The sequence below is a fragment of the Danio rerio genome, chromosome 18 (genome assembly GCF_052040795.2).
Source record: "Danio rerio strain M-AB ecotype USA chromosome 18, GRCz13ab, whole genome shotgun sequence".
Classification (NCBI taxonomy): domain Eukaryota; kingdom Metazoa; phylum Chordata; class Actinopteri; order Cypriniformes; family Danionidae; genus Danio; species Danio rerio.
The window spans coordinates 18,211,235-18,238,998 of NC_141038.1; the positions used below are offsets into that span (position 1 = coordinate 18,211,235).

At 33.8% G+C, this 27,764-nt stretch overlaps 2 protein-coding genes across 7 annotated transcripts in view; one reads left to right on the forward strand and one right to left on the reverse strand.

Annotated features, from left to right (window-relative positions):
* The first annotated feature begins 338 nt into the window (after window positions 1-338).
* Window positions 339-10,432, forward strand: rnf141 (ring finger protein 141). 2 transcript variants are annotated; one of them, XR_015514240.1, is made up of 6 exons: window positions 339-431; window positions 1,402-1,594; window positions 3,749-3,857; window positions 3,991-4,157; window positions 5,854-7,215; window positions 7,276-9,578. XR_015514240.1 is itself a non-coding variant. In NM_001007290.2 (6 exon segments), coding segments are annotated over 5 exon segments (669 nt in total). In that variant the 5' UTR covers window positions 339-431; window positions 1,402-1,460; the 3' UTR covers window positions 8,631-10,432.
* Window positions 10,433-13,307: 2,875 nt separating this feature from the next.
* Window positions 13,308-27,764, reverse strand: part of ampd3b (adenosine monophosphate deaminase 3b) — a 34,528-nt gene continuing 20,071 nt past the window's right edge. For 4 of the 5 annotated variants that reach the window (XM_087291640.1, XM_087291639.1, XM_087291642.1 and 1 more), the window contains 9 exons: window positions 27,417-27,611; window positions 27,200-27,331; window positions 26,603-26,766; window positions 22,868-22,994; window positions 20,504-20,667; window positions 20,268-20,388; window positions 16,726-16,899; window positions 16,493-16,603; window positions 13,308-14,179 (listed from right to left, as the gene is read on the reverse strand). In XM_087291640.1, the coding sequence (XP_087147766.1) occupies window positions 14,003-14,179; window positions 16,493-16,603; window positions 16,726-16,899; window positions 20,268-20,388; window positions 20,504-20,667; window positions 22,868-22,994; window positions 26,603-26,766; window positions 27,200-27,331; window positions 27,417-27,611 (1,365 nt within the window). In that variant the 3' untranslated portion in view covers window positions 13,308-14,002. 5 annotated transcript variants of the gene reach the window in all.

Consider the following 27,764-nt stretch of genomic DNA (forward strand, 5'->3'; position numbering starts at 1 on the left):
AAAAAAGTTAGCAATTTCCTAGTTTGTTGCGCATTAAATATTTTTTTAAATGATCTTTTACATTTAACCATGAAGAAGTGTGTACTTTGTTCTTGCTTAAGTCATTGAGTTTGCTCCTCAGTTGTTGTTAATAATTAGAACAGGACGCCTGCTCTTTATTTACATTTATTGAGAAGTGATTTTTAAAATAACTTAAATTAAACATATGATTCACATAACATACATATCTATCGCTAAAGTTAATTATTAGGCTAATTGAGAATTATGTGAACTTAAACTCTTTATCTGCTTTTGTTTACGTGTGGGTATCAAGGTTCGATAGGGTTTTATAATTGAACGTGGTCTTGACGTCATCATTTCGCGTCAAGGTTTTCTGTTATCATCCTGCTGGACTTCTCGAATATTTGTTAGGATAAAACAAATGCCAACAGGTTTGTACTGGTTTCGCATCTCGCTGTGTTATTGTACATATATCTCTATTACTAGGCGTTAAGGGAAATTCGTTTTAATGCTCTCATTTGGTCACATTAGCCAAGCTAACACTAGTAACGTTAGCCAGCTGGTTGTTTATGTTATTGTTACATACAAGTGTGGCTATTAAAGCTGGCTTTTTACTCCCTGAAATAAATATATGGTTCACTCGTTTAACCATACACTATTACATCTTAAAAGGCAGTTCTTTGTTTTAGTACATAAAACGTTGTCGACGAGAATAAAAAAAACACCCGTTTAGTTCTTACAAAAGTTAACCATGGTTTTACCACAGTAAAAGTACATTATGTTTGTTTTGGGCACATTGGCTATCATTCGTATAACCACAGTTTTACTGCTAAATGTCATGGTTAATTTCTGGTTAGTGTAGCCTGCAAAGTAGGACAGGTTGATTTGAGGTTTAGTTGCAATAACCTATGACGTTATCTGTAGTAAAACTAACGTTACTGTTAGTTTGTTTTGAATACATTTTTATCTGAAAAATGTGTCTCTGATCTTGCTGAAAACTTGAGACAAATGACTTAAGTATTGTTGCTTAAGTAATTACAATGTACGTGTGAGTAGTTTCATGAGTCATAAAATGATTCATTTGTGGGCATATTGAGGTTTTTATTAAATTTTCTTTTTTATTTTAGGGTAAAACATATAGATCATGAATCCAACTACATAAATTGTTTCTGAAAAATGTTGTTCTTTTCTGTTCTTCTATAATTAACTAATTAAATGGTACTAAAATATGTAAACATGATGATCATGTTATCCAGATTTGTTTAAAAATAATTCAAAGTACATATTGAAAGAAAATTACAAAGCAGTTTCCACAATTAATGTCTTTTGTAGTCAATATTTTTAAAAAGGATGTAAGATTGTAAATATATGAACAATTTGTCACCATGCTCTCTTGTCCAGGGCCTGCAGTGGTGAATGAGGTCTAGAGTTAATAGAGCAGCTCTCCATTTGGAGCCAAGATGGGCCAGCAGCTTTCTGGCCAAGCAGTGACCCGATTACCTGAGAAACTGATCAAACATGTGGGGCTGGTGCGGGACAGTGGATATCTCACCTATGATGAGTTCTTGGGTCGTGTGGCCGAGCTCAATGATGTGTAAGTGAGGTTTTAGGATACAGGGTTTCCGCGGGGTCTTAAGAAGTATTAAAAATTGATAAATCAATGTAGAGAAATTTAAGGCCCTTAAAAAGTATTAAGAAGTCTTAAATTCTGTTTTACAAGGTATTAAATTTGGTATTAATATGCTAAAGTTTGCCTGAATTTAATCTTTAAATATATCAGGATGCTGTGTAGTTTATAAAATCAAAAAAATTCTGCTAGATTTGACATCACGCTGCTTTGTTTACTGCAGTAACTAGAGAAAGACTGTTATTCCTGCTGTTGTAAAGACACCACCTGCTGGATTAGCATTTTTATTCAATATATGAACAATGTTTTAGTTTAGGACCAGTTTCCTACTATCAGTATTTAGTAAATATACTGCGAGTTAAAATGTCAACAATGTTACTGGTTGAAGTCTAAATTGGTGATGAGGTCTTAAAATCTATGCAAAGAGTCTTTAAAAGGGTCTTAAAGGTATTAAATTTCATTCTTTGATGCCTGTATATACTCTGGGTTTTAGGATAATTAAGATTAGTTAAATGTATTCAAATAACTTAATATACAATTTCAGGTCCCACTTTATATTAAGTGGTCTGAACTACTATGTATTTACATCAAAATATAAATAAAATGTACTTACTGTGTTCATAATGCATTGAAAAACACCTCTGGTGCTTTTGAGGTGGGACACGGGTAGGTTTAGGGACAGGTTGGGTGGTGTGGATAGGTTTAAGGGTGGGTTAAGGTGAGAAGGAGGGGTCAGCAGTGTAATTGTAAATGTGGTTACAGAAATTAATTGCATGTATTTAATCAAGTATAAGTACAATGTAAAAATATGTATTTACGTAATAAGTACATTGTAACAGATGATTATTTTAGTGTTGGTATATATTAATTGGGAACACTTAATATAAATTTCCACTTAAATTTACTTGTGTAGGTGGCAAAATGTTTTTGCAAATTTGTTGTGGTGAATTAAAATAATAATTTAACGATACAATTTTTTATCATTTGCATGTAATATGACAATTAAGCTGTTTTGTCAAGTATATGAAATGATTACATATTCAAATAATCAAATGACCACGATCAGACAAATAAATCATTGTTATAGGCATTGACGGCACAGTTTGATAAGAATGTGCTTTTCCCAAAAATCAAAAATGTTATTTAAAACGTAAAGCTATTATTATATGAAAAATTTATAAAAAAAAAAAAAAATCAGATTCACAAGACTGTTAAGATGCATTTAATGGTCATTATAATCTTAAATCCTTCAAAGCTTTAAAATATATATATTTTTAAAAAACGTATGAACATTTATTTGCGTGTATCATCATCTTTGGGTCAAATTCCAAAAAAATGCCTCTTATGCAAGGTGTTTCTAATGCAGCGTTTATGGGCTTAGAGTAAATTTGCCATTGTTCACTCTGGCTTTCGTCATCAGTCTCACTATTTTTATCCTTTTTCTATAAGTCTTGATAACACCATCCTGGAGTTTTTCTTTTATTATTTCTGCAAATAGGATTGTAAAAAAATATTTGCTGTGCTCTCTAATTCACTTATGCTCTAAGTTTACCCAACTATGACGCCTTCCACTACTGAGAAACCCGAAAATGTGAAAATAATCTATAAAACGATAACATTATAGGTCATTTTAAAAACACGATTAAATAAGATGTAAAACAATACAAATGTGTATATATAATAATATATAAAAACAAATGATAAAATAATATATAAAACAATAAAGATGGTGTCACAAAACATTGAAATACAAAGAAAACACATTTACCAATGATTAAATTGCAAATCCTGTATATAATGTACTAATGAATTTATTTGCACTTATTATTATTTGATTATTATTTATTATTTTATTATTCATATTTTCATGAGAAGTCTTTAAATAGTTTATATTTGCTTTTATTTTCTACTAGATAACTTCTTTTTCTCCAAATTCTTGTTGTTATTTTAAGGGTCATGAGCGCTCGTGTAAGCATTTAACTGCAAATAATAATGTGTATGTGACATAAAAATTTAAAGAGTTTTTTGTTTGCCCTGTTTAGTTTTATGTGGAGTTTAATGTAAAAAGCATTTACATTTGAAGTCGTCACCTTAACTTGCACATTTATTTTTCCCTCACAGAACTGCAAAACTCGCCTCTGGTCAAAAAAAACATCTATTGTTTGAAGTGCAGCCTGGATCTGATTCCAGTGCTTTGTGGAAAGTAGCAGTTAGAATAGTGTGCACCAAGGTGAGATCAGTGTACAAACCACTGGATATATAAAGGTGGAATATAATAAAACATTTTAGCATCTAAAATTGCAATGTAAAATAGTAGTTGATGTTTATCTAAGGTGGTAGATTGGTAATTGTTGTGTTTGCAGATTAATAAGGAGGATGGAATGGTAGAGGCGTCTCGTATTATGAACTTGTACCAGTTTATTCAGCTCTACAAAGACATCACCAGTCAAGCAGCTGAAGTATTTAGTTCAAATGTGGCGGCAGAGGGATCATCTGAAGACACCTGCCAGGCCAGCATGTGGATGGGCAGGTACTCCTAATTCAATTCAAGTTTATTTCTATAGCGCTTTTCACAATAATTATTGTTTCTAAGCAGCTCTACTAAAGGTGGTTATTAATAAGTTTGACTAATTATCTAGTAACTAATAGCTTTTATAGGCAGGTAGGGTTACTATATATATATACACATTGTTAATATGCAATTATATAGTCTATAGGCCCACATATTAGCCCACATATACATATTGTTTATGTATAGATGTTCAGTTAAGTGTATGTGTTTGAACTGAGAGAGTGTGTCCGAGTCTCGGACATTATCAGTAAGGTTGTTCTAGAGCAAGGGTTTTCAAAGTGTGAGGCGCGCCTCCCCTGGGGGGCGCCAGAGCATGTCAGGGGAGGCGCGGGAAAAAATATAATATAATAAAAATATAATTATTAAGTTTAATTATTATATGTATTTTTTACTATATTTAACCGTTTTAATTAAACAAAGCAAAAAATAATAATACGTCAAATATAAGAAAACCTTTTTTACCCAGAAGGCCATAGCTGTGAATTCGCTTCTGTTTGGCAAGCCCGCCAATACAGGTATATGCCTGCTAATACAATGGGTCGGTTTCTGAGACCCCCCCGATTCAAAGCTGTAATGAAGTTTACGGCCCATTGGCCGCCGGGAAGAAGGAGGCGGAGAACCGACGCAGTTTTAAAATGATTTATTAATAACAGTGACGGCAGCTCCTCACGGAGGCTGCCGTCTAAACCAAAACAAACGGACGGCAGCTCCTCACGGAGACTGCCGTCAAACTTAAAGCAAAAGTAAAATATGTCCGGGCCCAGTCCTCTCTCGGCTTCCTCTGCCCTCGTTCCTCCTTTTATGATCCAGAGCTCCTTCCGTGGGATCCGAGGCAGGTGCGCACCGCAGGTGTATCCACTTACGCGGTGGTCTCACTCCGTTCCCACGGCTCTCGGCCATGCCCCCTCGCCACAAAAGCCTTCAAGTTCAGGGCTTAAACCCAAAAGACGACGATATGATGATCAGTATTTGAGTTTAGGATTTACGTGGACAGGACCAGCTGATGAACCACGACCTTTATGTGTGGTTTGTCAAGATATTTTGGCTAATGACTGCATGAGACCTGCTAAACTTCGACTGTTTTGACTGGGATGGACAGTTCTTGGATCTGTTCTATTCATATTGAACCATCATCCTAGTTTTAAAAGAGTTATATTAAAATACTTGTTATTACTCTGTAAATAATTGACCTTTCATGCAAATGATGATAAAAGTGAGTTAACAGTCTGACATCTGTCTGTGTCTTTATATGTATGTGTGTGTGTGTGTGTGTGTGTGTGTGTGTGTGTGTGTGTGTGTGTGTGTGTGTGTGTGTGTGTGTGTGTGTGTGTGTGTGTGTGTGTGTGTGTGTGTGTGTGTGTGTGTGTGTGTGTGTGTGTGTGTGTGTGTGTGTGTGTGTGTGTTTGGGAGGAGGGGGGCGCCAATGGATAAGTTGTGTCAAAAGGGAGGCCCACTGTCTTAGACTTTGAAAAACCCTGTTCTAGAGTTTAGGAGCCATATAAATGAGAAGGCTCGACCTCCTTTAGTGGACTTTGCTGTTCTGGTTTCTAGCCAGTTATTGTTCGGTTTAACAAATCTGCATGAAATGTTATGATGCTTAATGGAAGACTCCTTGTCTACTTTAGCTAATAATGCTATCTGTGCTGTGTAACAGGGTAAAACAGTTGACTGATGAGGAAGAATGCTGTATCTGCATGGATGGGAAAGCAGATCTTATTCTTCCCTGTGCGCACAGCTTCTGTCAGAAGTGTATTGACAAGTGGTAAGAGCTCATCATTTAATAATGACAGTTCTTTTAGTGTTCCTTTATGTTGTTCTAAATCCATTTGACTTGAGCTCTTCTGTTGGGGAAAAAAAGAAGATATTCTGAAGAATGATGAAGTCAGTAGAACTGTTTAGTCATCTGCATTCTTTAAAATATTTTTCTTTGTGTTCACAAAAGAGAGACCATTAATTTAGTTCAGTTTTATTAATTTTTTATTGAACTTTAATGGATTAGTTCATCCAGATCATTAAAATGGTTTACTCACCCTCATGTTGTTCCAAGCACACTATTCATTACTTACCCTTTTTTCCTCTGTGGAACACTAAATGATAAATTCTGAAGAAGTTTTTGTTCAGGACTGGTGCTTATCATTTCCAAAATGAGTCCTTTTAGACCACCTTGAGCTGGATCCAGGGTGTCTGTATAATTATTTTTATATAAAATGTAAGACTTTTTTTAAGACATGCACAAATAAAATGAATGTCATATGTCCCTACAGAACAAACCCATAAAATCTCAAAATAGATAATGCATTTCAGATACTTGATTTAATTACAGACTGGAGCAACTTTTTAACAAGGGTTTAATATTATTTATCTGCCAAGTTTAAAATTATCAGCATGTGTTTTATTCAATATTTACAGTTAGTCCTCCTATGAAAATAATTTTGATTCTTTTTCAAGTATTTCCCAAGTGATGTTCAACAGAACAAGGGCATTTTTACAGTATTGCAATTGTATTGGTTCTTAGGAAGAAAGTCTTATTTCTTTTAGTTCGACTGGAATAAAAACACTTTTTTATTTTTTTTATTTATTTAAGTAAAAATAAATGTTGAGGTCAATATTATTAACCTCCTATTTTGTTGCCCAAAAAGTTCCTAATGAACCTAATTAAAGGCTTTAAATTGCACTTTAAGCTGAAATAACTAGTAAAATATTATGTACTGTCAGAAAAAAGAAACAAATGTTCTTTATAATAATTATCAATTAGTTAAAACTATTATGTTCAAAATGTGTTGAAAAATGTGTGTTCAGTTAAACAGCTCTTGGGAAATATTTGAAAAAGATTTTTAAAAATTCACAAGACGGCTAATAATTTCGCCTTTAGCTGTAGATACTGTATGTATTAGATGTTAATTTAGTACTAATATACGCTCACCGGCCACTTTATTTGGTACACCTGTCCAACTGCTCATTAATGCAAGTTTCTTATTAGCCAATTACATAGTAGCAACTCAATGCATTTAGGCATGTAGACATGGTCAAGATGATCTGCTGCAGTTCAAACTGAGCATCAGAACAAGGAAGAAAGATGATTTAAGTGACTTTGAACGTGGCATGGTTGTTGGTGTCAAACAAGCTGGTCTGAGTATTTCGGAAAATGCTGATCTACAGGGATTTTCATGCACAACCAAATCTCTAGGGTTTACAGAAAATGGTCCAAAAAAGAGAAAGTATGTTCTGTGAATGTTCTGAAAATATGTTTGGCAGTTCTGTGGATGCAAATTCCTTGTTGATGTCAGAGGTCAGAGGAGAATGGCCAGACTAGTTCCAGCTGATAAAAAGTCAACAGTAATTCAAATAACCATTCGATACAACCACCATGGTATGCAGAAGAGCATCTCTGAATTCACAACACGTCTAAGCTTGAGGCGGATGGGCTACAGCAGCAGAAGACAAAACCTTGTCAGCTAAGGACAGTTTGAACACTTTGCTCAGGCTCACTAAAATTGGACAATAGAAGATTGGAAAATGTTGCCTGGTCTGATGAGTCTCTATTTTTAATGCAACATTTAGATGGTAGGATAAGAATTTGGCATCAACGACATAAAAGCATGGATCCATCCTGTCTTGTATCAACGGTTTAGGCTTGTGGTGGTGGTGTAATGGTGTGGGGGATATTTTCTTGCAACGCTTTGGGCCCAATAGTACCAATTGAGCATTGTGTCAACGCCACAGCCAACCTGAGTATTGTTGCTGACCATGTCCATCGCTATATGATCACAGTGTACTCATCTTTTGATGGCTACTTCCAACATGATAAAAGTGATGTCATAAAGCACAAATCATCTCAAACTGCTTTCTTGAACATGACAGGGAGGTCACTGTACTCATATGGCCTCCACAGTCACCAGATGTCAATCCAATAGAGCACCTTTGGGATATTGTGGAACGGGAGATTCGCATCATGGATGACTAGCCGACAAATCTGCAGCAACTGCGTGATGCTATCATGTCAATAAGGAATATTTCCAGTACTTTGTTGAATCTATGCCATCAAGGATTAAGGCAGTTCTGAAGTCAATCCGGGGACCAACCTGGTACTAGTAAGGTGTACCTAATAGAGTGGCCGGTGAGTGTATTAACACATGCAAATTAAAGCTCATTTAATTGATTTATGAGGAAATCAGAAAGGAATTTAGAACAACATTATTATAACACACACAGCCGCAATTCCTAAATCCTTTTAATCGGCCATGACTAACCCTATGCCATTATGTCTGTGCCTCATACAGGAGCGGCCAGAGCCGAAACTGCCCCGTCTGCCGGATTCAGGTGACTGCCGCTAATGAATCATGGGTCATGTCGGATGCTCCCACAGAGGAAGATGTAGCTGGGTACATTCTCAATCTTGCGGACGAAGCCGGTCACCCACACAGACCTTAAAAATCAAACACTATGCCACTCTCATGCTCACCATCTCCCCATAAAAGACCACCTATATATAGTTTTCATAGGGTGACTGTGGGTATTTGTATTGTCACTCACTGGAGGCAATAACAGCTGATCATTTGAATTTTAAACACACTTTTAGGTTTAACACATGTCATAATAGATTCATAGACTGTAAACATTCAGTATGTAGGACGACAACATCTGCTGTAGCACATCATTGCCTCGTTATACTTGCTGTTTTATCTGGTTTGTGAAGTAATTGCACTTAATTGCGTTTGTTCTGTAAAGGCCTTGTAATGCCTAACAAAAAGCATCACAGTGTCAGCACGTGCAACAGTTAAGTAGTATTGATGCTGTACTTTAATAATGCTGACTGTACAGTCGATGTGCGTTTATAATCTAAGCTTAAATGGAATAACTGTAGTGATTTATTTTGACATCAATGCGTAAGTTGGACTAACTTTTTAAAAGGGATAGTACATCTTTTTTAATTTGCTCGCCATTTAATTGGTCCAAACTGGTTTCTTTATGCTGTTGAACACAAGAAGATATTTTGAAGAATGTTTGAAACCAGTAACCATTGATTTTGATGGTGTATTTATTTAGCTAAAGATTACAATGGCTACCACACTTTAAAAAATATCCATACATTTTCCGAATTTTGTGATTCATTTTTTATTTATTTTTTGCCAGTTTTTTATGCTTTTGAATTGCATTATGGGACATTGGTCTTTCCTGCAACTATTTTTAACCTTGAAGTGACGTTTATTAACATGTTTAATAGTTTAAAGTGATATATTGTCTGGGTTGGTGTTGTATATTTTGGTATAAATAATGTGTAACAAGCTGCCAGTACATTTTCTGTAATTTTGAAGACTTATTTCTGTACACTATATCATATTCATTATATTATTCCAAAATAAAAGTCACTTTGTTTAACTGAGTTCAATTTTCCACATTAAAAGTCGACAGAGCAGAGATTAAAGTCTCACAATGCAATTCACAACCATAAATAAACAGAAAACACTTGTGAATCACAAAATATGGAAACGTTTAATGAACAAATATTATATTTACTGTCCACTTTCCAAGGTTATTTAAATATAATTATATTTAAAATAATAATTTGTGTTGAACAGAAACATTAAACTTCTTAACGTTTGGAACTATTGGAGCCAGGGCTGAGTAAATTAAATTTTTTAGGTGAACTGTCCCTTCAATAATAGGGCATGGCGAATATTATGAAATATAATTGCAACTAATCCGCATTTGCTTGTTTTATTTTTTACAGCTTAATGTGTTGCAAATGAAATCGTTATTTTTTTTCGGGCATCTCTGACACTTTCAGTGGAGGTTAGTTACCTTTTAGCTGTTTTCCAGAGTGAAATCCTCTACTGTTCATTTCATCCTGCACTATTTTTTGTGATGAGAGAGAGACTGTGAATTTTGTTGGTTTTGGAAATTCACTTGTATTATAAAAGATATATATCAACGGATCTTTATAAAAAAAAAAGTCTAATTTTTTGTGGCAATATATAAAGAGTTAACCCAGTTTATCAACATCTGCTAATCTAGTTTTAAACATTTAGTTTTTGTAATATTTACACATATTTATAGATATTGGACTGAATGTCAATAGTTTTATCCAAATGAAAATGACACTTGTTGCTGCTTTCTTTCTCTTGGTGTTATTTTGATGGAGAATTATTTTAATTCTTGACAGAATTGGGATGTTAGGTGTTCTCGGGTTTCCTCCTCCTGTGTATGTCTTCAATAATAAAATAAATCAAGTATTTTGTTTTAGGTCTTGTTTGTAGGGTGTACCAGTTCTCACTAGTTCCACTGGGCTGCAGTGTTGAGCAAATAATATTTTTTCTGTTTACAGCTGTAAAAAAAAATAAAGAGACCACTTGAACATCTAGATCAGGTGTACCCAAACCTTTTCATATGAAAGCCCATAAACAAAATTTCTTTGAGAGTCGTGGGCTGAAGATATGTATATCAAACAATTTTACAGTGAAATTGCCTTGGGTAATTTCCTAATTTATTTCATAATATTTAAAAATGAATAGAAAACATTTACTTTGAATTGTTTTAACTAATGCAGTTTAACTGTTTAAATTAAAACTTATTGCAATTAAAACATAAACAATCATGTTTATAACACCGTGAAGTTCAATGCAGCATACACTAGTCAAGCCAAATTTGCCTTTGCCTTGATTCCCTCATTAAAGTCTCTGCATTTTCTATCTATCAGGTGACAGTATGTTTATTTTAAATTAAATTACAGCATTTAGATTGAAACATTTAAGTTCATTTATTTTTGTTTTATTTAGCTTAACAATAAACCAACAAATCAAATCTTGCATTAAAGGGTATCTATGTTAAAAATCATCATTTGTAAGCTTTTTAGACAATTGTTTGTATGTATAGTGTGTCCACAGTCATATTAGAGTGATATAAAATCAATGTCTCTTTTTGTTTTTTCATTTTCCTGACATTAAAATAGGATCCAAACCCCTCCCATTTTGAGGCCCACCTCAACGTGACGTAGGAGTGTGGTTTCCTGCCACCGTATTGATAGAGAGCTGCATATTAACGTCACTTTAGTAACGTGTATAATCATATCAGAAGCAAAGCAACCGGGTTTAAAAGATCTGTTCAGCTCTCTGTGATCATCAATCATCATCAAATGTGACCAAGAATGAGTTTTAAAAGTTTAAAACGTTTTAAAACAGTGCATGTTTGTGATGAATTACAGCAATTTTACCGTCTTTATCACCACAGCTGCATGTCAGTACAATTGAAATAAAAGAAGACGCTTCAATTCCGCTTTGTGGACGTTAAATCAGGTACATAATGGATATCCATACAGCAGTGGATATTAATGTATATCCTGTCGCGTTTTCGTGCAAAAAGTTAAACATGCACGATGTGTGTGCGTGTGTGTACTTTGTATCGACACTAGCCCCTTTCAAACATACAGACCTTTCCGGAAAATTACCGTCAATTTTTCAGAAAGGTCTGTAAGTGTGAACAGGCCCTTTTTGAAAATACCAGTAAATTCATTTAGGCAATTTCTTGGAAAGAAAAGTCGTAACATTATCAGTATTTTGCCGAAATGCGTTTATGTCTAGAATGCGCTGACGTGAGACGTCTATTCTAGCCAATCAGACACATTCACATCCATGCTGTTTATAAGAATAAAAGCCTTTGAATATTTTTTCAGACACATTTAGCTGCTAGATGTTAGTCAGATAACGATTATATGTTCCTTCTGAATGTCAACTGTGTAAAAAATTATCGATAAAATGCTCATGATAAACTGCTGTTTGTTTACCTTTACTGCTTCAGTTGCTTGATGTGCGTACAAGCAAAGCAGCCGGTAAGCGCCAACACACACACATATATTATAAACATCTCGACATGTGAGTGTTCATCCATATGTTTTCATATAAGTTGTTCACAATACTTATCAATCCACATAATTTGTAATTTAGTCAAGTGTGTGAACATTTAGCTGCGGTTCTTGTTTCTGCCTTTGGATGTCTCACAAAGCAGCTAAAACTTTAAATAAATGAAATCGCCGAACCCCTTCTAAGTTTACAATTACAAGCGCTGCCATTTATAGGATATTTTCTGGTTAATGATGTCAATTTACCGGTAATTTGGGATGATTGTGTGAACAGTCTTTTCCTGAAAAATTTCATAATATCCTCGATTCCTCGGCTCTGTGAACCTCTTTTTTACAAATTTACATTAAAGCTGTTCTCGAAATGTTCTGTATATTTACCCGTATCACAGTGTGAAAAGGGCTAATGTGTTTGACTTATCGTTGCAGAAAGGCTTGAATTAACTCCACAACAAATACATCAAATAATCGTTGGGAAAGTTCTTCCTGTAGTATTTCTCACAAACGTTAAGTGAGATCTGTTTTCTTCATGTCGGTCACTGTGTTGTTTATCTGACGCAGCCGAGGTGGAGATTTAGGCACACTGTGATGGGCAAGTGGGAACGGTGGGCAGGATGAATTAGCATTAAAGGCACAGGAAACAAAAACAGCTACAATGTGTTCAAAGCCGAAAATTCCAAAAATCTATAATAGTTTGGGCTGAAACTTTACGCATTCTGATGACACAAAAGACTCATCTTAAATCCTGAAAAAAGGTTAAATAAATGCCCTTAAAATTTAAAAAATGACAAAATCTAAATCATCCCCATCATTCTCCCTCTTTTTAGATGAGATGGCCGGCCAAATCACAGTTGCCATGGACATCTCTGCTCTAGATTATCTAGATTTATTAGGTATTTGGTAAATTTGTTAATATTTGTTTTCATTTTATTTCTATAAATCTCTGATAACATTTCTGCCAAATTTAATTTGTTTTCCAACTAAAAATGTCAATTGTTCAGAATAACAAATGTTTCCTTTGTAAATAAACAAAGGTTCACCAAATATACATTTTTAATTTTGAAGTTAAAACACCAAATTTATATGAAATTGTGTATAACGTGGCACCTTTTTGGTATTCAACACAAAAAGAGACTATGCAAATGACATTTTATTCAAACAAATACCTATTAATGAGATTTAGTCTCCTTTTTTTTCCATAACTATATCTGTGATTTTAAACTAAAGAGAAGCATCTTCAATTAATTGAGCAAGACTTTTTTTTTTTTCCATCATTTTTTTATTTAACATTTTTGAGTGCCATATTCAGATACACAGAGCATAGTCACCATTCAGGCATGTTTTAATAGGCTTTTCTGAACCTTTAATAGGCTTTTCTGAAGGCTTTTCAAGCACCCATACATCATTTCTCATCCATAACAAAATCTTTAACAGTCTCAATCGGTGTACAAAATGTGCAAGTTCAAGTACACAAAAAATAAAATGTCACTAAGCAGTCCCCGAAATCTCAGGTTGTCAAACAAGTTTATCAAGGTTGTGTTCCAACTTTCTGTTCCACTGTCTTTTTATGTAAAACTTTTATCTGAAAAAAATGTGAAAAAGAAGTCATAAAACCAAAGGCTCCTTTGTTTAGAAAAGGTAACAAATGTACGCTCCCTCAAACAACAGAATTTTCAGAAAGCATGCAAAATACAGGAACAGTTTATTGTTCGTTTAAAAAAAAAAAAAAAAAACAGATTTGCGATATGAAATGTTTATATCCAACACCTTTAAGGCACCATGGGAAGTGAAATGTGCATCATCAATAGGATGTATGGCTCTCTATCTTGCATCCTAGAATGATGTGTTTTTTTCATAACTCTTTAGTGCATGACCTGTCGCAAGATTTTATGCTGACATCTGGTCCACTCACATGAACCCACGCTTTACCGTCTCTGTCACCCTGTCACGTTTACGGGGCTTGTGCTGCCAATGCTTCTGACTTGACGGCTTCCACTAGGAAGCTGAGCTCATTGCACAGTGTCTCATGCCGATAGGCCATACGGATCTGCGCCACATTCGTCTTACGGATGTCATTTCCTTCTGGTCCATCATCTAGATATTTCTCACCCAGGAAGTATTTCTTCTCCTGTCAGGGAAATCGAAATGTGCAAATGAGTACTAGATTATTATTCAAGGGTTAGTTCAACAAAAAAAATTAACTGTGTTATTTGAGGAATTTACAATTAAGATGAATGTGTTAAAATTATAAATGTTAAAACATTCACTGTTGCCACTACATGCAAACACTTCGGGCTATATTTTAATGATCTAGGTGCAAAGTCTAAAGTGCATGGCGCAAAAGCATTAAGGCATGTCTGAATCCACTTTTGCTATTTTAAGGATGGAAAAATCCTCTTTGCGCCCCGGTGCATGGTCTAACAGGGTTGTGCTTATTCTCTTAATGAGTTGTGGGTGTGTTATGAGCATAACGTGAATTAAACCAATCAAGAGTTTCATCACGCATTCCCTTTAAGAGTCAGTGATTTTAACTATTATTAAAAGTATTAGTTAAGTTTAAATGCCAAAAGGATTTTTCATTTTCCAAAGTTAAATGGATTATATTGTTTGTTTGTTTTTTATTGTTATTTTGTGCTGTATTTGGTTACTGAGCAGTGATAATTAACACTTTAAAATATAAGACGTTTTCATGTGGTTCTCTAAGCTAGTAGTATTTAGTTATGAAAGAACGCATAATAATAATGAACCATGATTATTCCTCAGACTACAATCGTACAACCAAAATCTCTAATTGTTGCATCCCTAGTCATGGTGCTTTTGCTATTTACATGGCGGACTTTGTAAATGGAAAAACTGAACGCTTCACTAGTGAGAAAACAGTTAAACAGACCATCTGCAGCGCAAGAATAAAGAATGAGCCTTCTCTATTCGGCCTCTTTACTTACTCTTTACTTTTCCTCTTTACTTTACTCCTTTACTTTCGTGGATAAGGAACAGTGTTGTACACACTCCACTGAAGACATCCATTAGCCTACATATTTAATTTCGTTTGTTAAGCACAAAGATTTGTTTCAAAACTATCTCTAAATTCAGTTCTAATGTCCAGCAAACGAATAAATGAACAATAATAATGAAGTGTGATTAAAAAAAAAACTAAGTTATATCCAAACACGCGTCCTGTTCTTATGCCCCATATGATGCATATGTCTCCAAAACCTGACAGGTGGACAAATCTAAACTTGTTTTTGTTAAAACAAATATAAATATGCATATAATAAATAATAATAACATTATACAAGTGCATACTGTCATGAATAAACTAAAAAAGTCCCCGACATGAAGGCATGGTACAGTGGTTTTTATATTTATGTAGAAAATAATAATTTTTGTAACATTTTAATCCTTTAATTCTTTCTTATAGAAACATATTTGTGTATTGCTGTACATCCTGTGTGTATTCAGAAATGTGTATGCGTTTGGACCTACATAGGTACATAACTAATGTACTCTGCGCTGGACTTTAGATCTACTTTTAATCGGCCAAAAGCAATCTATTTTCAGTTCCTCAAAATAGCAATGCACCAACAATTAACACACCTCCTTTATAGACCAGAACACCCATTAGTCTACAAAGTAACGCAAATGGATTTACTAATTAAACAACGTGGTGCAAAACATCAAAATTAGTGTTGGTGTATGCTTCAAAGATTTTGCGTTCCATATAGGAAACAATATGTGTGTAACATTTCTTACTCTTTTTTTTAAAATTAAAAAACCTTAAAATGTAAACAAATGTTAAAACTTTATAATTCTAAGGTGATGATTTGTTGAGTCTCCCCATACAGTTTGATAGAGCGCTTGGACCCGGATGCCACTTAATGTGACATCAAACTTAACAAGTTGATATGGGCTATCAGATTATCGGACATATTTGCATGAGCGAATCCCTCCGTGGGGAGAGAAAATGGTACATAAATGCTGCTTTGTTTATGGTTTGTATGTGTGCAGCACTAGTTCCGGTTTATTTTGTGGAATGACAATGCAGCTACTGCCACCTGCAGGTGTGGAAAGGTACATCCTCTCACTGGTGCAGAGTGTATGTTCTCGTTTAGTTGGCTATTGTCTGTTTGGTGTGTTCACATTTTCATTTTTGGTTTACATGGGACCAGACACAGCCAATGTGAGGCGACAACTTAGTTTTTGTCACTGCTAATTCTTTGATGTGTACTTGGTGTGTACCAAACTTTATGATACATCATCTCAACCAATAATATGGTGCAGTTTGCTTATCATTCACCAGTGTTTCTGAAATCCACCTACTTTTCAATCCTGCAAAAATTGTGTAATTTATTTCCATTATGTTTTTCTCCATGTGACCTTGTTTTTGATGAGGAACTAAAATTATTTTTAATATTAATTCTGAACCTATTAGGACACATACCTGATGAGACAGGCCACTCTGAAGCACACTGTTTCTGGCAATTTCGCATGTATCGCATGTGCTCAGTTTCCACAGCTGTGCTGCTATGGCGTATTCTTCCATCAAAGCCTCCTGAAGGTACACAAACAACAGAAATTCACATCACTCGAATGCTTTAGACTAGACGATTGCTCTCAGAGTATTTAAGTCATTGATTGTCAGCAGTGTGTGTTGTGTTGTGTGTTGTCCCTGACCTTTGTGTAGTGGAACTGTAGCGGGTCATCCGTGGAGAGGGACACACACAGGCCTTTCTGCAGGAACTCTCGCAGGGGATTTTTGGAGTACTCCAGGAACAGGCTGTTGTTGCTGAGAGGAGACATGGCAATGGGAACCTGGGCCAAGTAATACAGGTACTGCAGCACAGGACTCTGCATTGAGAAATATAAAAACCACAAGAAAAACTACATCAGTGCTACTGGCATCAGGTTTGAATTTAGAATCATTAGATATGTTTTCGTGCATATGTTTTGATATACTGCATTACAAAAAAAAAAAAAAAACTGAATGGAAATGGCCAGATGTGCATGAGATCTAAAACGTAAGAACAAATTTGAACAAGAACAATTTTTTTTTTGTGCAAAAAGATGTATGCATTAAAAGCTGTGATAGTAACATGCCATTAAAATGGTTTAGTTAAATGATCTCCAAGAACTGTTTCAGATGATGGCATTTTTAAAAAATATACACATTTTTAATATTCATAAGTTAAATATACAGTTTTGTATGGAAACAGCTATTGACATACCCTTGTGCTTTTTTATTCTTACTGTGAATTAGTCTTTCTTGTAATTTTAAAGTCATTTAGTCCAGTGCTTCCCACACATATACTTTACTTGGGCGGGTCGCCCAGGCATATTAACAGCCGCCCAAATATATTTAATGCTACAATTTCTTTACTATTAACAACATCCACTTTGCTGTATCTGCCCAATATAACGAAATATCCGTTATCGATTAAGTAGTGGAAAATCTTCTCTCGTTTACCCGTTTCATTTTGTGAGAGCGAGACCTGTCAGCAACCCAAGCCTGGATTTAGGTGAATTAAAGCTAATATAAATTAAATAAAGTTCATATGTAATGTATTGCCCGCATTTTTAAAATAAATGATAAACAGTACATATATTTCTAGTCTACAAAGATTTAACTTATTTTTAAATAATTTAAAGCACACTTTGAAAACAATAAACTAATACAACTAGTGAAAATTAATGGATTTTAATATACTTGTTCAAGTTCACTGAAGCAGTACTAAAATTTATATTGAAAGGTATTTTTAATATATAATTCTACAAACTTATAATGCACATGATTTGGATATAAACTTTTTCAATCCAGTTCAGTTCTATGAATATGAGTCTTCCATAATACACACAATTATTACTGAACCCTACTTGTCTTCCTCATGATGAAGAGTAGGCAAAATCTGATATGTTGTGGGGGAAAAAGAAGAATGAGTTTATTGGATGCTGGATTTAAACCGGGTTCATGATTGATCGTGTCAAAACATGTTGCCATGCACTTTACGAGCTGCGCCACTTACGCTGCTGTCTGCTGTGGTCTTTAGTTATGTTGTCTCTATCAATCAAATGGTGATGGGCAGGAATCACTCAACTAGCACATTCCAACGAGGTGTGCTACTTGCACTTAGCCTAAATAGACACTACAAAATCGATGCCTTCTATACAGCTTAAAGTGACATAATGGCCTGTGCCCATAATGCCCATTGGATAATCCGGCCCTGCAGCAACCCCACAGACACTCCCACAGCTTTGAAGGTCCACAGAGATGGTCCTTTTTGGGACTTGAAATGTTTGTCCTGTGTTTTCTAAATCTCCAAAAAAAGTCCGGGATTGAACTTTTGCTATCTCTTTCTAAAACTTGTATGTGTTTTTGCATTACTCTTTTGTTAAAGACTACTGTCCACCTGCTTTACAGCTGACTGCACACGCACAGCCACGAGACGGAGAGAAAGATGAAATAATAGATTCATTAATCTAAAAGATTCAAAAAACTATATTCTATGGAATAATGGTCTTAACTAGCTGCAAAATATATGTATACCATTGGTAATAGTTAATGTCCAATTCAAATAATCTACAAGTTTTAATCATGTAATTATGATAATTTTTTAGAGAATTTGTCACGTTTTTATTCCTTTTTCTGTCATTTATTTCTCTTTTGCTGATTATTTTATTAATTTGATGATGTTAATATATTACATAGGCTATTTTATATACACATCTAAAATGCTTTTGCATTCAAGTTTACTTTGAGCTTGTAATAGAGAGCGAAGCAGATTTGACCTGTCAGTGGGTGCACATGGCTCCTGAATAGCATAAAAGTAACAAAAATAGTGGATGACTTTTTTTTAAGTCTTTTTTTTTTTACTTTAATCAATTGAAAAGAAACTGTGTAAAACAGTGTCATAATAAAAAAATAAAATGTATATTTAGTTGAAGTCAGAATTTTTAGCAGCCCTTTGATTTATTTTTTTTTTATATTTCCCAAATTATGTTGAACAGAGCAAGGAAATTTTCACAGTATGTCTGTTTTTTTCTGGAAAAAGTCTTATTTGTTTTATTTCGGCTAGAATAAAAGTAGTTTTTAAAATTTTTTTTATCCATTTTAAGGACAAAATTATTAGCCCCTTTAAGCTATTTTTTTCGATAATCTACAGAACAAACCAATATTATACAATAACTTGCCTAATTACCCTATACTGCCTAGTTAATCTAATTAACCTAGTTAAGCCTTTAAATGTCACTCTAAGCTGTATAGAAGTATCTTGAAAAATATCTAGGAAAATATTATTTGCTGTCATCATGGCAAAGATAAAATAAATCAGTTATTAGAAATGAGTTATTAAAACTTTTATGTTTAGAAAAAATCTGCTTTTTGTTAAACAGAAATTGGGGAAAAAATAAACAGGGGGCCTAATAGTTCATGGGGGCTAATAATTCTGAATTAATATATATATATATATATATATATATATATATATATATATATATATATATATATATATATATATATATATATATATATATATATATACACATATATATATAGTTAAAAATTATATTATGTTTTGTTTGTCGCATATAATTAACTGTTCATGTGATGAGGGTAAATGGTGTGTTTCAATCCGGCTTCCACCGCAAGTATATTTTAAACCTGTAGGAAGCACTGTAGTCGTACTAGAAAACTACATCCAGTTAAAATAAATCAAAATGAGAATATTTTGACAACTAGCTAAAATAAAATGTGGTGTATAGATGTCATTTCAGTTTATTTTTGCAAGGTTTTACTGTTAACCAGATAAGTCTGTGTAACATACATTTCAAAAAGGACTTGCATAAAAGGAAATGGGTTGAAAGTTATAAACTAATCATGTATTTTCTTTCGAATAATAGTCCTTTATGTTAGTTCATGTATTTACGAACATTATCTAAATATGAATAACCTTGTACAGCATTTAATAATCATAGCTCAACATAATAACTAATGCATTATTAAAATTTAAACTTATGCTTGATAACATTAGTTAATGAACTCTGGGTTAACATGAACTAATATTATTTAATGTTACTGAATACATTAACATTAACATTAACTTAAGGACCATTATTTTAAAGTGTTACCGTATTTTCCAGCAACATTTTAATTGATGGATTCTAAAACTACAGTGCCTGTAGAGTTAATAGTGTGTATATTATGGCCTGTCTCAGACACTGACCTTCTTGAGGTTGAGTCCGTGAGAGATGTTGTCGGCTGTGAGGAAAGCGGACACCAGATGAGTAATGGATCCTGCTTCACCACAGTGAGGACGAAACAGAAAGGTATTGAGACCACGCTCCCTGAAAATCACCACATTTGCTATTTTTATTTGGTTTTTGTCTTCAATTGTATGATTTTGTGAATGTAAAGGGATTTAAACACTGAAATCAGAGCATGGTCATGATAGCGACTTACTTTCTTAGGTTATTGAGAACCATGATGTTGGCATACATGTGGAAGAGGTAGTATGTGTAGGGTGGGTTTTCCTCGGAGGTCCACTCTTCAGGTTTTGGACTCTTATAGTTGAATATGTGATCACTGTGTTTGGATTCATCATCCACACTGTCGAACCCGGTCACCTGCAAGAAAAATAAAACATCCAACGCTTTATTGAGATCTTTTCTTGGATGCTTTTTGAATTCATGGCTTTATTAAGGCAAGACAATGTAAGCAAAAACACTTTTTCTGTCAGCTTTTTGATATGGGGATTCTCATAAAAAAGTAAACATGGATTAAAACATCCAAAATACTCATAAATGTTTCTTTTCTGAATATAGCACTTCATAAATGTGTTTTTGTCCAAGATTCAAAGTATTTTTTGTCATATGTACAATAAAATGATTACATTGCTGCTTACACTGAATGCCAAGTGAGGTTTAAGGTATAATAAAAATATAATAATTTACAAAAATAAATAAAACAAATATAATTAACAAAAACAGGCCATTGGAAAAGCAATTTTAATCTGTAGATTAAAATTATTACAGTACATATTTTTATTTTGAGTAATCATATTAAAGGCCATTATCTCAAAATGAGTTTTCCATACATATACGCATGTAAACATTTAAACTGATAGATATGTTAATATATAAAAATTCTAAATCAAACAAAAAGTGCTCAGACGTAGTTTAAATAATGTGTCGGTGCTGTTTGGGCAAGGGATTCATCTGAACAAAAAGCAAAAATCAGTCCAAGGCACTCGAAAAATGTGGGAAAAAATATAGTTTAAAAAATGTCAAATTTTTTTACCACATTTTTCGAGTGCCTTGGCCTGATTGTTGCTTTTTATCAGGGTGTTCGTGAGGTCTTAAAAAATAATAAAAGTTGATAATTCAATGTAGAGAAATGTAAGGCCCTTAAAAAGTATAAAAAAGTCTTAAATGTTATTTTGCAAAGTATTATTGACATCATGCTGCTTTGTTTACAGCGTCACCCTGCTGAATTAGCTAGATTTAATAGATTTTTATTCAGTATATGAATAATGTTTTAGTTTTGGATTGGTTTCTTACATTAATATTTAGTAAATACACTGTAAGTTAAAATCTCGCCAGTGTTTCCAGTTGAAAACTGGTTATAAGGTCTTAAAATGTATGGAAAGAGTCTTTAAAAAGGTCTCAAAAGGTATTGAATTCCACTCTCCGATTCCTGTACATACTCTGTTTATGTTAATATATAATTTGCCTGATTATTAACATTTTATTCTCAAAAAGCTAAAATAATTCTGGCTGTTGTCAGTATTTTCTGAATAATGGAGTGATAAAATTAATTCACAAAATAAATATTAAATTAAATACATTTAAATAAATAAAATATAATAATCTTATAAATAATATATTATAAATCAATTTTGAACCTGACTTCAAATGTAGATGTTGAAGAATATGGAAATCAAGACATTTAATTTAAAAATGGAGTTACATGTATGTATAATATTAGAATATTTTATAAAACTTATAATAACTAAAGCATGCTCTTCTTAATGTAATCAATCAATTTGAAAAGTATTGAGATAAATATTAGTTTTTTTAAATCCTTTATTTACCTGCAGTATCTTGCCTACACTGTAAAACCCATAAGTTAAGGTAACTCAAACTGTTTGAGGAAAATGATTGCAAGTGAGTACTGTGAACTTAATTCGTTTGAGTAAACGAAACAATTTGAACACAGTAAAACCCAACAAATGAAGAGAACTCAAGCCAACTGAGCACTGTGAAACTCAATAATCCAACATAAACTGTTTGAGGAAACCGACTGAGTTTGAACAAACCATTTGAGTAAAAAAAACTAATCTATACCGGTACTGTGAATTTACTCCATTTAATTTGAAGTAATGAGGTATTTATTTCATTCAATACCTTCAACACTGAGTTCAAAACTTTTTTCAATTGAGGTAACTATACTCATTTTATTTGATAAAGTTGACTGTTGGGTTATGCATTGTAAAAGTCTGCAAGTGGCATTACTTTTGAAATTTAAAGAAACAAACAAAACAAAACAAAACAAACATTGACTGTAATACTGAATTGGGCACATGATCAGTTTAACCAATATGTGTTTTGTCATTTTTGTTGTTCGTGACCAATTCAACACAAGCTCTTAGTCATCTGAGAATTGTTTAATTGCCTGAAAGGGTTTGGCACCGTTGACTTGTTTTCGGGGAAAATGGCTGTTGTTCAACAGAGCTGTTAACTGCGATGTTGGTTTGAAAAGCTCAGATGTGGCCTGAATCCGCTCTGACTGGTCTTGCAAGCTCAACAAAAGCACTGAAGCACTTACGTGTTTGAGGAAGACGTGCATCTCTTTGTGTTTCTGAGGATTTACAGTGGCCTGAAACAGTGGGAGGAAGATGTTCTCTAGCATCTTGGCGAAGTTGGCAATAATCTTCTTTGATCTGAAAATGTCACTAAAAAGTGACATACACAAGAATATTGGATTTTAGAAACACTGGACAGTATGAGCACAGTTATAGATAGTTATGGTAACCCCATAAATCTGAGCAAGTGTTTTAAATCAGAGATTCTCAACCGGTGGGCCGCAGCCCACTAGTGGGCCTCAGCGATCCTGCAGGTGGGCTGCTTAAAATTAACTCTTAATATTATATAATTTTTGGACTTTATTATTAATATGCTATAGTAAAACGATTTAAGTAATGCACTTTCTCTTGTTCTCTGATTAATTACTTCAAACTACGTGCAAAAACAGCCTTATGATCGCTTCTGCAACTATTACATGTACGTCTGTTCATTCACAAACTATGCGTGAAGCGATTGTCTCTCTTGTGTATTTTTGTGTGAACTAATTAATATATCCACAAAGTTGTCCAAATGAATGTCCTGTGAGTGAACTTTTTTAACAGACGTGCGTGCATACAGGAGGATCTAGCGAGGCTCAATGGTGTTTCTGTCTTACAATGTAAAATAGCTTGCATATGAGCTTCAGACGAGCTCTGCCAGAGCTGTTCACTGTTCCTGTCAGGGATCTCCTAATAATATCCAGCTTCAAAGTCAACCACCATCAGATCGACACATTTCAACAGATTTAGGGTGTTCTGCTGTATTTTACATTTGTCTTTATATTTTTGAAAGGTTGATCTTTAATAGTAGATATTCAGTCATTGTAGTTAAAAGCAGAAGCTGGTCTTTTGCAATCTCTCTGTTGACCTGTGGTTCTCTTGAAATAAGTGTATGTTTTAAAAATATGTATATATTTATATAAAACTACTGTATAGTTTTAATATATTTTATAGTTTTAGTTTTATATATAATTTCATTAAAATAAAATGATATCTTTTTTTTTATAAAATGCTGATAATAGACAATAATAGAAGGCACAACAAATGTGTTATATATTTATATATGCTAATAAATAAAGGTTGAAATGAGCAATTCACACAAATATTTTAGAGAAAATGTCAGAGAGGTGGGCCTTCAAAAATTGATCAGTAAAAGAAGTAGGCTCCGATATAAAAAGTTGAGAACTCCTGTTATAAATGATTGAATTTGAACTGATAACTGAAGGCAGAGGTATTAAATGCAATCTGTCAGTAATTAAAATGAAAATTTAGGATGCTTACCCTTTACGGTAACAGTACAATACAGCTCACATAGTCAATAGTAATTTATTTATTGTCATGAACAAACAATGGACAATACATTTATTACAGTATTTATTCGTCTTTGTTACTTAATGAAAATGAAGAAGTTTAATGTCAGCTCATGTTAACTCACAGTACATAACTAATGTTAACAAGAACAACTTTTAATTTAGATTACAGTAGATATAATAGGAAATGTTGAATTTACTAAATGATTAATAAATGCTGTATGAGACTGTTTTAGACATACTTACTCATGTTAGACAATGCATTAACTAACATTTACTACATAACCTGTATTGTAAAGTGTTACCCATATATACAATATTTGACAAGCACTGGTTAATAATAACTACATTTAGACATGATAAATATAAACCATATACACAACATATATAGCCTGTACATTAAATATTTCATAATAATTTGTTATAAATTATTTTATATAATCACTGATTAATAATAATTAATGCTATTCATTTTTATATTTTAATAAAATATTTAAGAAATAAAATATGCTGTAACTTAATGAAACCATATTTGTAATTCGTATTTTACACAGTTAATAATTTTTATTTTTTTCTATTGAAAAAAACTTACATTAATTACATTAATTAAAAAAAAACTGAATAACAAAGATTTATACTTGTAGTAAACATATATAACTTATTGTTAGTTCATGATAGCTGATGCGTAATGTCATTTAAACAAATTAATCTGCATTGTAAAGTGTTAGCAAAAAGAACTATATAAATTCAACACAACACAAAATACAACACAAAATCTGTTAGGACTGCGTCTATTCTAGGTTGGGGGCATGCCTTCAGCGCACCCGATGCTGGTCAGCGCCCTTTTTTAAACTCTGTAAGAGTTTGTCGGGGCCGCTGTTCAATCGCTTTTTGGGCAGTTTGCCAGAGCTGCGCTCTGATTTGGGCTTTATGTTTTGTTTTGTATCCATACACTAGCGCTGACAACACTTAGCGCATTCATTCACTTGTTTTTCACACTGATTAAACATAATGATACTGCTGTTTTGTTATTTTCAGTTGTTTTAAAATATGTATATATTTTTTTACTTTATTTTGCCGTGTCGTCTCCCTTAATGTTACATCTTTGAGCCAGATGTAATTTATAAATTTGTAAATCCAATGTAAATTAATTTGATTTGGCTTGCGTTAAACTTTATTTGTTTGAGCTGAAATTACTTAAGGAAGTTCATTCCGCTATGGCGACCCTTGATTAGTAAAGGGACTAAGCCGAAAAGAAAATGAATGAATTGATGAATAAAAGCTGTTTGGCATTTCTTATTTTGGCAAATTTAAACCATTATAAATAGCATAAAACTGAAATATTTTGATGTTCTCACGTGAAAACAACCTATAGCAGAATGTTCAGAATTCTGAAAATGTTACTACTTATTGCATTTGAAACTGAAATTGTTCTGAAAACATAAAAAAAACCTTAGTATTGGTTTCAGAACATTGTCATAACGTTTGCAAAATTCTAAAAAGGAATGTTCCCTTAATGCATTGCCCCTCCCCATCCCCTCACAAAAGAAAATTAATAGGTACAGTCTGGCACGACATGCTGAGAATACACTTCTGTTAACTGGAATTTCTTTGTTTTGACTTGAACTGAGTTTAGAGGAAGACAGATTAAGCCAAATGAGAAGATCGTGAGAAAAAGATTTAGGAGACTACTGTAGACATTCAGGACAACAATAATACAACTAACTGCCAACACTGCAGCAACAACCCAGATGTCATAAGGCCAGAGTTCGTTCTTATTCACCAAAAACACGTGGAAATCAGCATTCACCATTGACCCTGTGAGAGCTGACGGACTTATTTCAGAGCAACTTTAATTCAATAGCATTTTTTTTTTTTTTGTGAAGAGGAATGGCTTAAAATGGCAAGATCCACAAAAAAGTCACTCTTCAAATCACAAATGTTTTTTAGATGTTAGTTTCACTCTGATTTTAAGCATATCAAATAGTTGGTGTGCTCCAAAACAGTGACAAAATTCATGTTTAGAAGATATAAACATCAAAGCTTGCAGTTTGTCTCTTCCACCTAAATGGATCAACGATTTTCATCACGTCACCTCATACTCCAGTTTCTCATCAAATCTTGACCAATCAAATGCTCTCTAGTATTTGACATACTCTGCCCCCTTCAAGACGCTTCTCATTTGCTTTTCAGTAGATGCGCTTGAGTTCAACCACTCTCACTGCAGAGCCGAGATAAATTCGAAATGCATTTGGCTGTTTTTTCGCTATTGGAGCTACTCTGTCCCACCCTCTCTTCATTTTTCAGATTACATCAAACATAGAGTAAAAATGCACATTTCAAAGCACTTCACAAGACCTTTAAATGTATTTCAATTGCTATGTTCTGTTACAAGAGAAGAGCACTTACTAGATCCTAGGCACCTGTATCATCCACCTCATGTTAGGGGAGTGCAGCTTTTGCATGATGAACCATTTGGACAGACTTTCCCACTCCTCTGGTGCTCGTCCGTAAATGGAGAGGCGAGGTTCTGCGTGCTGATATTTACTCTCCTCTAGGTCATGAGCAACTTCCTGTACAGTGCAATAACAACTTGTGACTTTCATTCTTAAAGCAATAATTCACACAAAAATCAATGGTGTTCCTCACCATTTACTAACACTCAAGTGGACTTTCATGACTTTCTTTTTTCTGTTGAAAAAAAATTAAAATATATATTTTGAAGAATGTTGGGGGAAAAGTAGCCAATGACATCCATAGTAGGAACCAAAAAAACTATGGAAGTCAAGGGATCTTTTTCTTTTTCCCCGACATTCTTTAGTATGTTTTTCTTTGTGTTCAACAGAAAAAATAAATTCAAACAGGTTTGGAACAAGTGAAGGATGAGTAAATAACGGCCGAATTGTAACTATTAGGTGAACTATCCCTTTAAGAACTAATATGTTCTGTCAGTTAAAGGTTATTTTAGCTGAATCAGCGACTATCACAGACTTGATGACATTTTACCTTGATCAGACGTGCAAAATACTCTCCGTTGATATAGTTATCGGTTTTGAGGTAGATCTCTCTGAGCTCATTTGCACCAACCGGGTTGTATTTGGAATTGAATTTATCAAAGCGATGAAAGGTTTGTCTGCCCTGTAACAAACAACATTGCAGTTTCTTAGTTGCATATCTTTTTTTGAGACTTATAAACACATTTTGGAGGTCGTGCAACACGTACCGCATGCACATCCAGTGAGTCCACTGTGAGGTCATAAGGGTCCATTTTGAGATTTTCAAAGACCTGTTTGAGGGTGAACTTCTTTCCACCTTTCTCCAGCACCACTCGGTCCGCTTCTGTCTGATAGCTGTCCTGGATGAACTTCAGAAGATGCTTCTGGTTCATGCAAGCTGCTGCGTGAATGTGTGTGTCAACCTGAAAACATTTACATTTATTCATTAAGCAGCTTTTTTTCCAAAGCAACTTACAAATTGGGGAATTGGAAGCAGGACAATCACCAGGGGTCTCATTTAGAAATGTGGCGTATACACAAATGTGAGTATGCTACTTCGCACACAAAGGTTGTGA